This window comes from Grus americana, chromosome 25, assembly GCF_028858705.1.
Source record: "Grus americana isolate bGruAme1 chromosome 25, bGruAme1.mat, whole genome shotgun sequence".
NCBI classification, from domain to species: domain Eukaryota; kingdom Metazoa; phylum Chordata; class Aves; order Gruiformes; family Gruidae; genus Grus; species Grus americana.
In genome coordinates this window covers 2,506,524-2,521,754 of record NC_072876.1, presented here as the reverse complement: position 1 = coordinate 2,521,754, position 15,231 = coordinate 2,506,524, and the positions used below count along the sequence as shown (strand labels likewise).

The window sequence follows — 15,231 nt, the reverse complement described above, 5'->3', positions numbered from 1 at the left end:
CCGCGCCCCCCCCCCCACCACCACCACCCCGCCGAGCGGCCCTTGCGTAACCGCGGTGGCCCGGCCCGGCCCCTCCCTCCCCGGCCGGCGTTGTGTAACGGGGCACCGTGGGGCGAAGGGCCGGGCACGGGCTTCCGGGAGGAACCGGGCGCTGGGCCCGCTGCGCCCGCAGGCCGCGGGGAAGGAGGTAAAGGGGGATCGTGGGTGCTGGGAGCAGCGGCGGAGGTGTGGGGCCGGGCCGGGCCGCTCGCCCCCCACCCGCCGTGGGGCTGGCGCAGGGGTCGCCTCCTCCGCTCCCGTCCTTGTCCCTTCCCCTCCCGTCTGAGGGCCCCGGCCCGGCTCCCCCGCCACGGGCAGAGGTTCCCCGGGACCCCCGAGCCGCTGCGGGGGGAGACCCGGGGAAGCCCCTACTCGTGGGTGGTTTTGGGGCTCTTTTCCTGGTGCGACTTAAAATGCCATTTTCTCACATCAAGTGCTATATATAGCGCTTTATTTATCACCTAAGCTATTAGAACAAGAGAAATAACACAGAGGTGTTGAATCAACAGCAGCCTCAGGTCTGGCTCGATGTGGAGACTGGGATTATGTAACCAAATTTATGCCAAAAATGCATTCTTAAATCCCGATTAAGGAATTGTTCTCAAGCCTGTTAAATCAGAATACCGTTAAACAACATAATGGTGACAATTATTCCACTTCAAAAGCCCAAACCACGGTTTGAGGGCAGTCGTGAGGCTGCTTTTTCCAGCTGTCGGACACATGTATTTAAAGCTTTATGATTGCATTACCATCGCCTCCTAAGCAGACAGGCTTACAGCCAAGGAGAACATCTGTGGTTTGACTTAACTGGACAATCCAGAGTGCCTGCCAAGGAAATTAAACTGTTAAAAAGTTTTCTTTCCCAGCTCCTGGGCTGCAAGCCCGTACCTGCCCCATCTTGCTCTGCTGGCTCCAAGGGGCGGAGGATTAGAGGGTGGTGAGCCGGCTGTGATCTTTCTCCTCTCTCAGGAATTACACAAAAGCCTCGAGTCACTCAAACCATCTTGGATGCAGAATCCACCTCGACACATTTATGATCTTTAGGAGCGTTTAAACCTGGGCAACTAATTTCTCAATGGTTGTAGGAACAGGAGCAGCACAGCTGGATTCGGATGGTGACGCTCTGACCGCTGCATCCCTCCTGCAGAGAGAAATGCTTATCAGCAGGAGAGCTGTGATCAGCAGTTGTGGGGCATCCCCTTTGTGGGGTGACCCGTTGTAAAGACCCTGTAGCGTCAGACGAGTAACCCTCAAGGTAAGGCCCAGTTGTCTAGTTTGGGGTTTTCCCTGCTTTCTGTCATGGTGTACCTCTCCCAAAGTGTGGGGGTGCATTGGGTGCGAGGTGTATTTTCTGCCTGCGCTGGTTGATTTTTTGATGAACAGATGTAATCCAGATGTGGCAGGGAGTCTGTCTGGACTAGCTGGGTGAACGGCCTCAAGCCACCAGTTCGCAGAGAGTTAGAAGACTAGCAGTGCATAAATCCTAACACAAAGTCAATCGACAGACAGCTCCTGCTCCGCCTTCCCCCTGTCACCCCAGAGGATCTTCCTCTTCCTCCTTCCTTCCAGCTGGGCAGGAGCATCCCAGGGTGCAGCCCTTCAGTGCTGAGCCACCACCTCCTTTCTGACACGCCCGTAGTGCCGCTGGGCCCACACCAGTGATCTCTTCCTGTTCCTTCCCACCCAATGGTGGGTCCCAGTTCCCCACCCAGCCCTTCACTCCTTGGGCTCTGGGCTCGCTCCCTCCCCAGCCCCCTTTCCTGGAACCCCTGCTCCCCACCAGGTCTGATTCCCCCAGTCCCCTGCGCTGGGATCCCCAGAGCTGTTCCTAAACCCAGCCCCTTGTTGCCCTGGCCTGGTGTCCCCCTGCCCTGTGCCCAGTCCCTCCCAGTCCTGCTCCCCATGGCCACGTCCCCCTGGCCCTGCAGGGAATGTCACCACTGGAAGGGCTGGAGCCCCCACCCAGGGAAAACCCCAGGGTTGGGGCCATCCCATGGGAGGCCCCAGGTGTGAGGTGGCCCCATGGGCTGTATGGGGCTGCACAACCCTGGGCTCAGAGCAGTCTTCTAGGCTGTGTGGGGCAAAGGGGCACTGGGCTCGGGGTGCAAGGCCCTGGACTTGGGGTGGCCCTGCAGACTGCATGGGGCCGCAGGGCTTGGGACAGCCCCAAAGGCCATGGGGGTATCTTGGAGCCCCCGATTTGGGACAGCCCTTCGGTGAGGCCAGGTGGTCCTGTGCTCCTGCTGCAGGATGCGGGGGACTCTTCTAGCCACCTTTGTGTGGTTTGCTACCCAAAAGTGCCAGCTGGGTGCTCCCCTGAGCAGCAGGAGAGTCACCTTGTTATTCTTGTTCTCCCAGGACGTGCGGGCAGGGCAGTGCCCGAGCCGGGGTGCAAGGCAGAGCACCCCGCAAAGCCCAAGCCCCTGTCTTTGGCTATGCATGGTGCTGCCCAGCGCTCGCGAGCTTGCACGGGTTGCTTATCGGGGGGTTGTGATGGGTTGCGTCACGGCCTGGGAATGCAACTGGGTTTGTCTTGGTGATGATGAAGTTTTTGGGAGCAGGGCAAGTCTGACCATCTTTTATAGGGCTGGTAAAGCTGTTGATTGTGGGTTGAGTGGGGAGACAAGGGGCCGAGTCACCTATTGCATCCATTTGGGAGGGTGTGAGTGGAGCAGTTTGGCTGGAAGAGTTGAACTAGATTAGAGATTATTGTTTAGTTCTTTGCTAATCCCTAATCTCTTAATTCTTCTCTGGGTGGTAATGCTTGAAATTAGAAGGTGTGGGCCCAGCTGGGAAGTGGGTGTTGAGCTTCCCCCCTTTTACGTGGGAGAGAGTGAGTTGGGGAGATGCTGCTGGGTTTGGTACAAACACGAGGTGGCAGCTGGGCTCCTTGTTTCTGTTTGCTGCCGTCTGCTGAGTCTGTCACCCGGTGAGCAGAGCAGCCAGCAGTTGTGAGGCAGCTACCCCAGACTGAAAGCCAGGATCAGCCCTCCTGCCTGTCCTCTAAACTCAGCTGAAGCAGTTCAAAGAGGAATGAATGTGTGTGCTAATCCCTACATCAGCCCCACCTTAGAAAAAGAGTAGGTTTGTGTAGTTATCACCACCCAGCTCTGCTGTGGAGACAGAAGGGCTTTTCTCCTGACACTTAGAAGCACCATGAGGTCTCCTGCGGCTCGGAAAGATGGATAAAAAGTATGGCAATTGGATGAATTGAGATATTATGCTCTTATATTGGAGTTGGGCTATGCTTTGCTTCATTTCACCTCCAGTAGTGAGGAAACATGCCGCGTCTCTCATGTCTCCTACTGAGATCCAGAAGGGCTTTTCACTGCCCGAGTGAGTGTTGTATCAGGTCTCTGATGAGATGAGGGCTCCTGCAGAGCTGTTCTCCCGCAGTCCATTGTGCACAAACGGAGACAGAGCTCCTTGAAATCATCTTCTTGCCATTGACTTACAGAGGGTTTGCTGATGGCTGCATCTCTCTCTGGGTTTATAAAATGTTTTTGTGGTCTGTTTTGATTCCTTCCTTCTGGTGAGCACTGTTGGGATGTAATTAAGTTTAGGGATTTAATTTAAGGAATTGAGTGACTCATTTGGGGACGAAGCAAGGTGGTGACACAGCTGCTGAATGGTGGGACCTGGCTGAGGAGAGCAGTTTGGTCCCTGTCGTGGTTTAACCCCACTGGTAACTGAGCACCACACAGCCGCTTGCTCGCCCCCCCGGCAAGGGGATGGGGAGGAAAATGAGAAGAAAAAAAAAAAAAAAAGTGGGTTGAGATAGAGACAGTTTAAAAGGATAACAAAGGAGGAGAATAATAATAATAAAAAAATAATAAGCGATGCACAAATGCAGTTGCTCACTACATGCAGAAGGAAAAAAACAACAACCTGATGCCCAGTCACTTCCAAGCAGCGATCTCGGCTCGCTTCCCCCGTTATATCTGGAGCATGACATTGCATGGCAGGGAATATCTCTTTGGCCAGCCTGGGTCAGCTGTCCTTGCTGTGCTCTCCCAGCTTCTTCTGTACTTGGCTGGGCATGAGAAGCTGAAAAATCCTTGACTTAGTGTAAGCGCTACAACTATCCAACAACAACTAAAACCATCAATGTGTTATCAACATTATTCTCATACTAAACCCAAAACACAGCTCTATACTGGCTACTAGAAAAAAAATTATCTCAGCCGAAACCAGGACAATCCTGTTTCTGCTTTTCTCTCTCACAAAAACTTACCAAAACCAGAAGAGATTTGTGGTAAAAAAGAGCTGACGGCTGTTTGGAGCTCCATTTCTAATTGTTAATTGACCTTGCTCTTTAATAGGGATTGTGTGTCCTGAAAGCCAACAGTTCCCTTTCTCTTTAGCAGATCTGAGGAGAAGAGCCAGGATGCCACATCGCACCATTCATCTTTTCCGGAAGGGACTTCGGCTTCATGACAACCCAACGCTGCTGGCTGCTCTGGAGTCCTCGGAGGCCGTCTACCCTGTCTACATCTTGGACAGAAAGTTCATGACGTCCGTCATGCACATAGGGGCCCTGCGATGGCATTTTCTGCTGCAGTCCCTGGAGGATCTTCAGCAAAACTTGTGTCAGCTGGGCTCTTGCTTGCTGGTTATTCAAGGAGAGTATGAGTCTGTTCTTAGAGATCACATCCAGAAGTGGAATATCACGCAAGTGACCCTGGATGCGGAGATGGAACCGTTTTACAAGGAGATGGAGGCCAACATACGATGTCTGGGAGAAGAGCTGGGGTTTGAGGTGCTTTCCCTGGTGGGACACAGTCTGTACGATACCGAACGGTACGTGATTGCCCCAAAGACCAGTGAGGTGTCTCCAGGAGAGTTTATTTTAGATTTAGCAAGCATCAGGGAGAAAAGGCCAAGTATCTTGGTCCTTCTTGATCCTAACGTGTTTCTTTTGATAAAATTGGACTATCTGAGCACTGTTTGCTGGACATTTTTTCTGTGTTGGTCTGCTGGAGGTAACAGAAGAGATTTTGGGGGGGTTGCACAGGTGTTAGGATGTTGGGCTGTGATTTAAGCCTAAAGAGTTTGTTAATATTTTCCTTTTGGGCAGTTTAATTCACTTGAAATCTTACATTAGTTACTCTTTTAAACAGAGTGGAAGAAATTCTTTAACACATTTAATAGAACTTTTCTATAAATTTTTTGTGTCAGATTTTTTTTTTTTAAATCTTTCTAATCAACTTTCCTGGTGGTTGGATACACTCGGGTCCAAGCTGCTATGCAGAGCTGAACAACCGAAGATACTGAAATTAATAATAATAGGGAGGTGATCAGTAATAGCTAAAACAACCTTAATAGTCCAATTCTGGAAAGCCCCTAATTTATGTAAATGGATGGATGTATGTGACTTGCTATATTGAATTCTGTTTGCATGGGTGGTTGCATACATAGAAGAGTTATTTATTGCCCTGAACCTAGATTTTTTTTTTGCAATCTGTCTGCCTCTGGCAGCCCCAGAGGTGTCCTGCACGTTTCCCTCTGCCATCCTGGTGATGTCTGGCTGTGCAGAGCTGCCCAGTTAAAGCCATGGCTGGCATCCCGGTCCCAATTTTGTTGTCTCAAGTCCTAAGAGACTGCTCTCAGGATGGATGTGTGTTCGCCTGGGGAAGTTTTACTTGTAAAATCTGTAATTTCCACATTCAGTTGTACGAACCGGGGCTGTTCCAGCCTGTGCTGTCACCTTCCTATCCACTGGCAGCTCCAGCTTCCTTCTTGGTTTATACTATGGTGAAAAGTGATCTTGTTTTATTTAGGATTTTGGACCTGAGCGGTGGGACTCCCCCATTAACATACAAGAGGTTCCTTCACATTCTCTCTCTGCTCGGTGACCCTGAGGTGCCTGTCCGAAACCTTATGGCTGAAGATTTCCAGTAAGTAACACCTAGCCAGCAGGAAACCACAGGTCCTTTTTCTCTGCCCAAAAGAAGAGCCAGGGCCAAATGGTAACGAAATGTTTTAGATGTTACATTGCATTACTTGTATGCGTGGAGAGTTATCGATTGCATGTAGAGATGGGATGTGATTCTGCTATTGGTAAGGGAAAACAGATGAGAGGGGGCACAGCCCAAAGACTTAAGATTTTGCAAGGTGCATTGAGACAGACTTTTAAGGTATGTAAAAGTTTAACAGAGGAATGACTAAGGAATTACAGTCCTCTTTCTCAAAGTCATGCTCTAGCTTCCTCACAAGATTCAAGGCAGGAATTAGATGAACCACTGTAGTTTGTTTTATGCAGGAAATTTGGCGGAATAATCATACTGTTCTCTTTTGGCTTGAAATCTTTTTTCTCCTCCCCTCTGCTGTATGGGAAGGAGGGACCGAGTTCATGTCTCCCAGGACTTGAGAAGAAGCTCAGGGTCAAGGATATCTTATGTTTAGCTCTGCATGAGGAGAGGTCAATGATCCAAAGAGAGGCAAGACTGGGGTAGGAGAGAGCTGGCCGCTGGGGATGGGACTGTAGGTACTTGGGACTTCTCTGTCAGGTGCCTCCTGCGTGACCTCAGCTCTGTGTTGGTAAGCAAGGCTTAGGTCTTCCCATCTTGGGGGAATCCTCTTAATTCTGGAATGTTGTCCTCAGATAGTCCGATGATAAAAGCCCTGTAAGTATTAGGATATATCAGTTCCTATATTTTTTCTTGCACTGTTTTTCTTTTTTTCCCTTTTTTCCCTAATTTGTTTATTTGCACTTTTGAAATTAATGACTAGAGATAAGTGGTTCACATGCTTCCCAGCAGGCCTGTGTTATGTCAGTGCTCTGAGAGCTGCACTGGCCCCTTCTTCTGTAGGTGTCTGCAACAGAGCTGAGCTCAGTTTTTTCCAGGTAAGTAGAAAGATCTCTATTGATATCTGAGTTCATTCATGGTTTTTGAGAAGTCTGCATACCACTGACACGTCCTTGAACCTCCTCCTCAGTTTCACAGGGGGAAGAAAAACCATACCTTGATGCTCTTTCAGCCTCACAGTGGGCAGAGGCCTTGGGGAAGCCTCAGTAGCTGAGGCTGCAGGAGAGATGTGAGGGGACTGCTCAGAGGTCTGGGCTTGGGGAGCCCCCAACTTGGTTAGGAAGGTGCAGCCCAGGGAGCTGATCTGCCTCCTTTCCTATGAAACCTCTCCCAGAGTGAACTCCCCCAGAGGCACGGAAGCTGGAGCAGCCTTTAGAGGCAGCGTCAGTGCCCCATAATTATGTTCAGAGACTGAGGAGGCTCTTAGCTCCCTCCCAGGGATGGATGAGACAGCTGGCGGAAGCTGAGGAGGTGCCTCTGAGCCTTATGTAGCAGATGGGAAACTGAGAGGGATGAGCTGAGCTGAGCTGTGGGGGCTGCAGCCGACTGCTCTGAGTGCGGTAATTTGGTGGGTCTGTTCCCTTTCCCTCAATTCAGACTAGAATTACCTGGAGTGATTGCAGGATAAGCTTTTTCTTCCCCAGGGAAGGTGCAGCCTGGGTTTTCTGGCTGTGCTCTCGCCATGTCATGACAGAGGCCATGGGCAGGGATCTTCCTCCGTCTTCTGGCGCCAGTTCCCTCTTTGAAAGAGGTCTCTCTTTCACATTAGGAGGTGTAGGTCCCCTGACCCGGCCCTGGCTGAGTGTTACAGGGTGCCTCTCCCTGTGGATTTGAAGATCCCCCTGGAGACCCTCTCTCCCTGGAAAGGAGGGGAGACCGAAGGGCTACGGCGCCTGGAGCAACACTTGACTGACCAGGTCAGCCTTGATTTTACATGAGTGATGATCGTGGCTCTAGATGGGCTGAGGTTAGTGTCCTCCTTTAATGTGTGGTTGTGTCTGGACCTCGAGAAGCTGCTCAGCTGTTCCAGCTCTAGCTGAGTTTTTCCCCGCTGAGGTTCAGCTCCTGGCAGCCAAGCCTGCCTTGGTGCTGGCTGCTTTTAAGCAGATGCTTTACCCATTCTCAATTTTGCAAAGTGGAAAAGATCTTCAGTGAGGTGCTGTTGGACTGAGAGAGCTGTTCCCTGTGTTACAAAATCACCCGGCTCTATGGGATGAGGAGAGCTTCACAGCACCCATGGGTGACACATGGCCTTGACGTTGGGCTTGGAGGAGGTCTGTGTATCTGGAGATCTTGGAGGAGGATGGCAGTCTGGTCTCAAGATTTTGTTGTCCTTGATGGTGGCATTTGTGGGAGGATGGGCACTGGGAGCGTTTTCTAGGCATGACATTGAACATCCCCCTGTAATGCAGAAGCCAATTGCCAGGAGATTTTTTCCCCTTGTTTCATTAACAGGATGTATGTCACCTTGTACTGCCTGAACCCGCATTTCTGTTTTCATTTTAGGGCTGGGTGGCAAGTTTCACTAAACCGAAAACAATCCCAAATTCGCTGCTTCCAAGCACCACAGGCCTGAGCCCGTATTTCAGCGTGGGCTGCCTGTCGGTTCGCACCTTTTTTTATAGGTTGTCAAACATTTATGCTCAGGTAAGAAAATAATTGGTCATGGTTAAGCAAATCAAGCACTCTCATGTGTCTGGCATGTGAGGGTAGGGTTTAACGCTTGGCAGAGACCTGGTGCATCAAAAAATGGTGCTTTGCTAATGTTTTCTCACAGCATGCTATGAAATCTGTGAAGTGGCTTTATATGTTGTGCGAAACACCTGTTAATGTATACAGCTTTTCCCAGTAAAGTTTTAGAAATACGATAAATAGGGAGCAATGAGAGCCATAAGCAGCAGGGAAGTCCAGGAAAACCCTCCTAAAATTCAAGGAGTTCAAGAAGTCTGCCTGATGTTTAAGTGAAGTTTTTGATCAGTTTAGCCTGTTCAAGCAGTTTTGGTTTTAGAAAGCATCCGTTTTCATCTTAGACAAGTTTTAACTATTGCATAAACCAAAACCAACTTCTGAAAACTTCTTTGATTCTTAAGAAAAAGTACAGTTGAAAACCACCCAAGAAGACCAAGGTCTGCCTGAACCTCTTTCTTAAGAGTATCTCTTGAAACACAGCTGAGCCACCTGAATCCAGCTAGCCGAGCAGTTAATATGTTAATAAATGCATGTTTGGTTTAAGAAATCCCAGTGTGACACCATTTTGGAAGGTAGATGGAGAATGTTTGAGGTAACACTGAGGTCTAACAGAGTTCAGCTTTGCTTTTGGGGATATAGCATGGCTTTGGATCTTGGATTTCTTTGGCTTTCACAGTAAAATGCCACAAAGGCAGTAGTCTAGTTAGATTAATCTTTATTTTATGGGCCTGACAGTCACAAAAATGAGACTGTAATGGTATATATGAACTGAAGCTTTCACCTCATGTCTTTTGAAGGCCAAGCATCACTCTCTGCCCCCGGTGTCACTCCAAGGGCAGCTTCTGTGGAGGGAGTTCTTCTATACAGTGGCGTCAGCAACACCAAACTTCACCAAAATGGCTGGGAACCCCATCTGCCTTCAGATCAGTTGGTATGAGGATGCAGAGAGGCTCCAGAAATGGAAAATGGTAACAGGATGCATTGCCACAACTACTGTGTATCAGTTTAGAGTTTTTCTGTTGCCCTGGGATTGTTCCCTGCAGGCTATTTGAGGTGGGGCTTGTAGCAGTGTGTAGGAAAGACGTGTAATGAAGCTTCATGCAGGAGGGCTGATGTTTCGTTTCTGTTGCAGGCACAGACGGGGTTCCCGTGGATCGATGCAATTATGACCCAGCTGCGCCAGGAAGGCTGGATCCATCACCTTGCTCGACACGCTGTCGCCTGCTTCCTGACGCGGGGGGACCTTTGGATCAGCTGGGAAGAGGGCATGAAGGTTCACTTATGGTTTTTGGTTTTCTCTGTTCTGACTGACCTTGAGAAATGCCAGCAAAACGTGAGCCTGGCAGTGGGAGGTGGTACTGTAGAGCAGTGCTTCGTTACTGAGCCTCACTAGAAATCTCATGGTTTATGACATCTCGTGGTCTCTTGCTTGAGTCTGAGCCCTGCTGTGCTGGATGCAGCGGTGAGAGGTCATTCCCATCCCCAAGGCCTGATGATTTTGGATGATGAGGATACTGGGGACCTGCTCAGTCTGCAGCAGGCCTCAAAGCCAGACCTTTGGGCTTCGGATTGCTCTATCACTGGGTCCTGCTCTACCTTCCTTCTGGCAAACTGTCTTGCTGGAGAGCCTTCCCTGTCTGCCCTGTGAAATGAGTAGCTCAGTCTAGCACAGTGCCAAGCTTCACCCTTCATCTCCCAGCCTGTTTGGTTTTTTGGGTTTTTTTGCCACGAAGGCAGCTGTTTCAGGGGTGTTTCTCTCTTTCTTTTCCCATCCCTGAAGTGTAGGTGTTTGAAGAGCTGCTTTTAGATGCTGACTACAGCATCAATGCAGGGAACTGGATGTGGCTGTCGGCCAGCGCGTTCTTCCACCAGTACACGCGGATCTTCTGCCCCGTCCGCTTTGGGAAGCGCACGGACCCCGAGGGGCAGTACATCCGGTAGGGTGATGCACTTGAGCTGATGAACTCGGTCTGTTTGAAACATAAAACCCTGGGAAACAGAGGTCATAGCAATGATTTTATTTAACACATAAGGAAACTGAGGCACAGAAAAGCAGAGATACATGCCCGTGGTTGCACGGGAGATGACTGAGTAGGGCATTGTATTGATTTGTGAGCACCTCTTGGCTCCAGCACCCTGTTTGATCACCAGGCTGACTCCTCTTTCTAAAGGACTTGAGTAAAACTTCCCACAGCTCCCCCCGCTTCAGTCTGTGCTGTGTTTCTTGGTTTTGTAGGCAGTCTGATTCATTTCAGATGCTTAAGTTTTATTTCCCACTCTGAGTGGGTCCTCTTTGCTTCAAAGTCTCAGTTTCCTTATTGCTAGATAACATACTGATGGGCTTTCTCATAAGTAGTGGGTGATTTTACAGCTGACTGCAATAGGAGCAGGTTGTGTTGATGTCTGAGCAAACAACTCCATTTCCCCACATCTCCTCTTCCTCACATCCTGTCTAGCTTTGGGTCTTGTCAAGGGGAAGCCCATGCTGACATACCTGACAGAGTGGGACAGAAAATGACTTTTCTGTTCTGTAAGAATTTTTTAGATTTTTAAAATTTGTTTGTTTTTGAAATATATTAAGGATTAAGACAAAATTTCAGTGAAAATGTTAAAAACTAAAATATTTTGGATGAAGTAAAACCAGAAGTAATGTTTAAATCACCCCATTTATTCTTTGCTTAAAGTTAACTTTTGGAAGATATCACCCTATGGAGAGTTTCAGAACATAAAAACAGTTCTTTTGTGCAAAATTAATCAGAACTTTGCCATGGATTGTAGTATCAATACGATCACCAAGAGTTAATATAGCATAGGTTGGTATACACTTCTCTTAATGTATGAGTGTTTATCTGCAGGATTATAAAACTCCGTATTATTCCTATTTTGTAGGAAGTACTTGCCTATACTGAAGAACTATCCCTCCAAGTACATCTATGAGCCCTGGACAGCATCTGAAGAGGAGCAGAAGCAAGCAGGGTGTATCATAGGTAATTCAGATGCCTTGCTAAGGATTTTGCTGCTGCTAACTGTCCAAAATAATTGCATGCATGAAACGGAAGCATCGCTCTTCCAACACAAGTCATGCATTTATCTTCTGAAAATAAATTAATCTAGCAGTCTACCTTCTGTCAACTCACCTTTAAAGTTTTTTACTGGAGTCTAATTTCAGAGTATGTATTTTTGCCTGAACTTCATGTCCTAAAACTATTGGATCACTCTAAGTTGTTGCCTTCGCATTTATCTGTCTCGAATGCTTGGCTGTCTTTAAATAGCTTCTGAACATCTTGTGCTTTTACGCTTCCTCTAATGCATCTTTGAAGTCTCTTACACGCTTATGTCTAAATGGGAACTCTTACTCTTTGATGGAGGGAAATAGGCTCTTCTGAAGAGTGGGTCATGTGCTTTATCTTAAATGACGTTTATTTTAAGAAAAGCTGCAAGCATTTGCCCTGGTGCAAATCCAGTGAAACGCCCTTGATTAGTTCTGTAAAGGCTTCTATCTCCATGTTGCACCAGGTCAAGATTACCCCTTCCCAATGGTGAACCACAAGGAAGCCAGCGATCACAACCTGCAGCTGATGAAACAGGTCAGAGAGGAACAGTACAGAACAGCCCAGCTCACGAGAGGTAAGAGGTGCTGCAGCACTGCACGTTCTGTGCAGGGGCTGTCACCAGGAACTGATGGCTTTGGGGGTTGGTTTTGTGTTGATTTCCAGGATGCATTTCTTCTTGGTTGCCAACACCACATGGTGCTCTTCTAGTTACTATTAAAACGGTGTCCCAAGAGGGAAACCCAGAGGTTTAGCAGAGTCCCTTCCCTTCTGGCCGCCCTTGCGGGATGGGAGCTTGCTTCTGCCTGCTGGAGAAATGCCTTCCAGATCTTTTCCCCCTTCTGTAGGTCTGCACAGACTCCCAGCCCCCAGCTTTGCCAGGTACCTCTCCAAGGTGCAGAAATCTCTGCAGCTCTGCCTGTGCCTCTTGTGAACCAGAGCATTGTTGTCTGTGTTTTTAACCATGATCCACCCTGCCCCATAGCAGGAATTATTTGAGATTCCCACTGACCAATAATGAGTGAAAAGCCCTTGAGAGCTGAGTTGCTCTAAGAAATTTACCTTTTGACCTTGTTTTCTAAATAGGTTAAGCATACGCATAACAAACCGGTAGTTATCAGGTAAGGCTGGAACACTGAAACTTTGGGGGAGCTTGAATTTATTAGGTATTTCCAATCACACAGATGTTTCACTGATATGCCACCTGTGCTCTAAAAATTGAAGTCCTAGAGCCTGTGATGAGCTCTTAGGCTCAGGGGAATCCTCTGCAGGAATGTAAGTGAAGCAATGCTTTTGTATTTAACAGTAGACCATAGCAGCCTCTCTATATATTACAGAAATCCAACATGCAGAATTGAGGGGAGTCATAAGTATTCCTACCTCAATTGCTATGGTCAGAAGGAATTAATAGTTCCCAATCCCGTGCATACTAATGTATCCAGAGGTTGCACATTGGTACCTTCCAAATACAACCAATATATGCTGACAGTTCTCCCACAAACCTGGCAGTCTAGGAGAGTAAATGTTGTTGTGATTGCTCTTGGAGATATGGAAAGCCAAAATCTGAGAACCAGTCCCTTACTCCCAGCGTTATTCTTGTTACCTGTAAATATAAGCGTTTTCTGGCACGCTTTGTAACTTCACCTGCTACTGTCATTGCAGGCTGTTGTGCTGAAGTCGGAGAAGGACTTGCAAACTTTAATTCTTCTTTCCTTCATGCTTTAGATGATACAGATGACCCAATGGAGACAAAGGTAAAACGTGACCACTCTGAAGAAAACGTATCAAAAGGAAAAGTGGCCAGGATGACAGAACAAACCAAGATCCCATCAGGGATTGCCCATTGGGAACCAAAGAATGACAAAAGGGGAGAGCCAGAGGCCAGCTGAACTGGACAAACCGCACTCAGTACTTTGCCCTGCAGATGGTGCCTCTTGTTTGTCAAGTGACCTCCAAGAAAAATGTCATATCTTGAATGTGTTTGTTAGTGCAGTTATTTTGAACAAAATTGTCTGTGAGTGGCTTACAAGCCGTCTGTTGCAGCTGTTAGGTAAATTCAAGTGGTGACTGGTTTTGATAGGACAAGTTGCTATAGAATTGTTCAAATCCGCTTGGTCTTCATGCATCTGTATAAATAATTTTAAAGATAAATACTAGTCTTTCCAACATGCCAGAGAAGTCGTAGTTGAAGAATATATGCACATTAATGTGTTCACACGTTAGTGTTAAAAGCTTGATTTGCCTGTCTTGTAGAGACAGAGGCTTAAGGATTTTCAGATACGGTTTTTAGTTCAGTGTTTGTGCTTGCAGTCCCCAGTTTGGGGAGGTACAGCAGAATGCAGCCCGTTGTAAGGTTGTGGGTAGTTCTTGTGACTTAAAATGCGTAAGAAGTCCCATTTAAGGGTAACATTGCAAAATATCTCACTGAATTAGGGCTGACTTACAACTTTCTTCACCATAACTCTCCTTCTTGGCTAATTCCTCTAGAACTGTAGGGTAGGCGTTATTTCTTTCATGTACCACATGTAAAAATTTACCCTTCCCTTGAAATGTCTCGTGAAGTTTCACAAGGCTGGATTAGTCAATTATTTTTGTTACGGTCGGAGTTTTGGTGGGGTGGGTGGAGCAGAGCAGGTTTTTAATCACTGTAGGTACTATCTTTGGTTTTAAAAGAAATAAAAATTATTTCTGACATGAAAAATGTAAGGTCTCTAGAGCAATCTGTTATCACAGTTGGCATCCATCTGTCCTCTTTGGAAACCTGGCTGCTAAGGCAACTCCAGTAGCAGTCCAGCGCACCCAAACTCCTTCACCTTGAAAGCATCCGTGCGCATAGCGCAGAAGCAGCACAGGGCCCGTGTGCACCAGGAGGAGGCCAAAACCTGCTCTTAGCAGCATCTTCTGGTGCTGCTGGTGACCTGCAGGGCCTGTCAGGGAAGCGCACGCTGGCAGCAGGGCGGCACTGCCTTCTGTTTCTGCAGTAAATACAAACACTGCAAGGACTGTCAGACTGATCTGAGAGGCCGGTTGTACCCTCCTGCTGCACCAAGCCTGCATCCAGCTCCTAGAGGCGCTGATCTTACTTGACGTTTTAGCTCTTCAGCAAACCTAACGATTTGCAAGGATGACCAGAAGGAAAGGCAGTTGCCAAACCCTTTATGAGAGGAAGGCCAATGCAGTGCTTGTGGCTTTGGGGAAGATGACTGCTGCTCTGAAGCCTCCTGGCATCCATCATTTTATTAATTGGGTTCCTTCCTGCGCTTAAAGGGATTTATTGCATTTGTGTCTGCAGTGCAGGTGGCCACAGGAATGCAGAGCTGGTTCTTGCCTCATGTTTTAAGGCATAGTCATTGCCTTCAAGCCCTAAATGAGCTGGTCTTTGATTACCTAAAACATCTCTACCTTGGAGTGCTTTGTGTCACCTGAGCTTCATTGTGAGTCCTGGGAACCGCCTAGTACAGCAGAAGACAGGACCATCAGCAGCTGTTGAATGTCTTCTGCTGTTCAGCGTTGCCTCTAACGTTGTGGCACAGGAGATGATTTTGGATGCTCAGTGGTCATCAATGTCAATGCAGCCAGAGTGGCATCCACCCTAGGAGGAGAGACTTTCAACCATGCAGGTGGCCCTGGTCAGCCATCAAAGG

The 15,231-nt window shown here is 48.1% G+C and overlaps 1 protein-coding gene across 4 annotated transcripts; it reads left to right on the top strand.

Annotated features, from left to right (window-relative positions):
* Positions 1 to 49: 49 nt before the first annotated feature.
* LOC129196435 (cryptochrome-1-like) lies at positions 50 to 14,288 on the top strand. Of its 4 annotated transcripts, none has more exons than XM_054803897.1 (12): positions 50 to 187; positions 1,125 to 1,294; positions 4,407 to 4,839; positions 5,820 to 5,936; positions 7,618 to 7,765; positions 8,355 to 8,495; positions 9,335 to 9,505; positions 9,670 to 9,810; positions 10,323 to 10,474; positions 11,427 to 11,524; positions 12,054 to 12,164; positions 13,313 to 14,288. In XM_054803897.1, the coding sequence occupies exons 3-12, from the start codon at positions 4,427 to 4,429 to the stop codon at positions 13,474 to 13,476; spliced, it is 1,656 nt and encodes a 551-aa protein (XP_054659872.1). In that variant the 5' UTR covers positions 50 to 187; positions 1,125 to 1,294; positions 4,407 to 4,426; the 3' UTR covers positions 13,477 to 14,288. The 4 variants fall into 4 exon arrangements, with proteins under 4 accessions (XP_054659872.1, XP_054659871.1, XP_054659875.1 ...); XM_054803896.1 differs by having other exon boundaries at positions 4,404 to 4,839; XM_054803900.1 differs by lacking the exon at positions 1,125 to 1,294 and having other exon boundaries at positions 60 to 187; positions 4,404 to 4,839.
* Positions 14,289 to 15,231: the final 943 nt, after the last annotated feature.

Coding starts and splice junctions, on each gene's coding strand:
- LOC129196435 (XM_054803897.1), top strand. CDS start 4,427: ATGCCACATCGCACCATTCATCTTTTCCGGAAGGGACTTCGGCTTCAT. Junction 9,506..9,669: donor GGCTCCAGAAATGGAAAATG/GTAACAGGATGC, acceptor TTTCTGTTGCAG/GCACAGACGGGGTTCCCGTG. Junction 11,525..12,053: donor GCAAGCAGGGTGTATCATAG/GTAATTCAGATG, acceptor ATGTTGCACCAG/GTCAAGATTACCCCTTCCCA.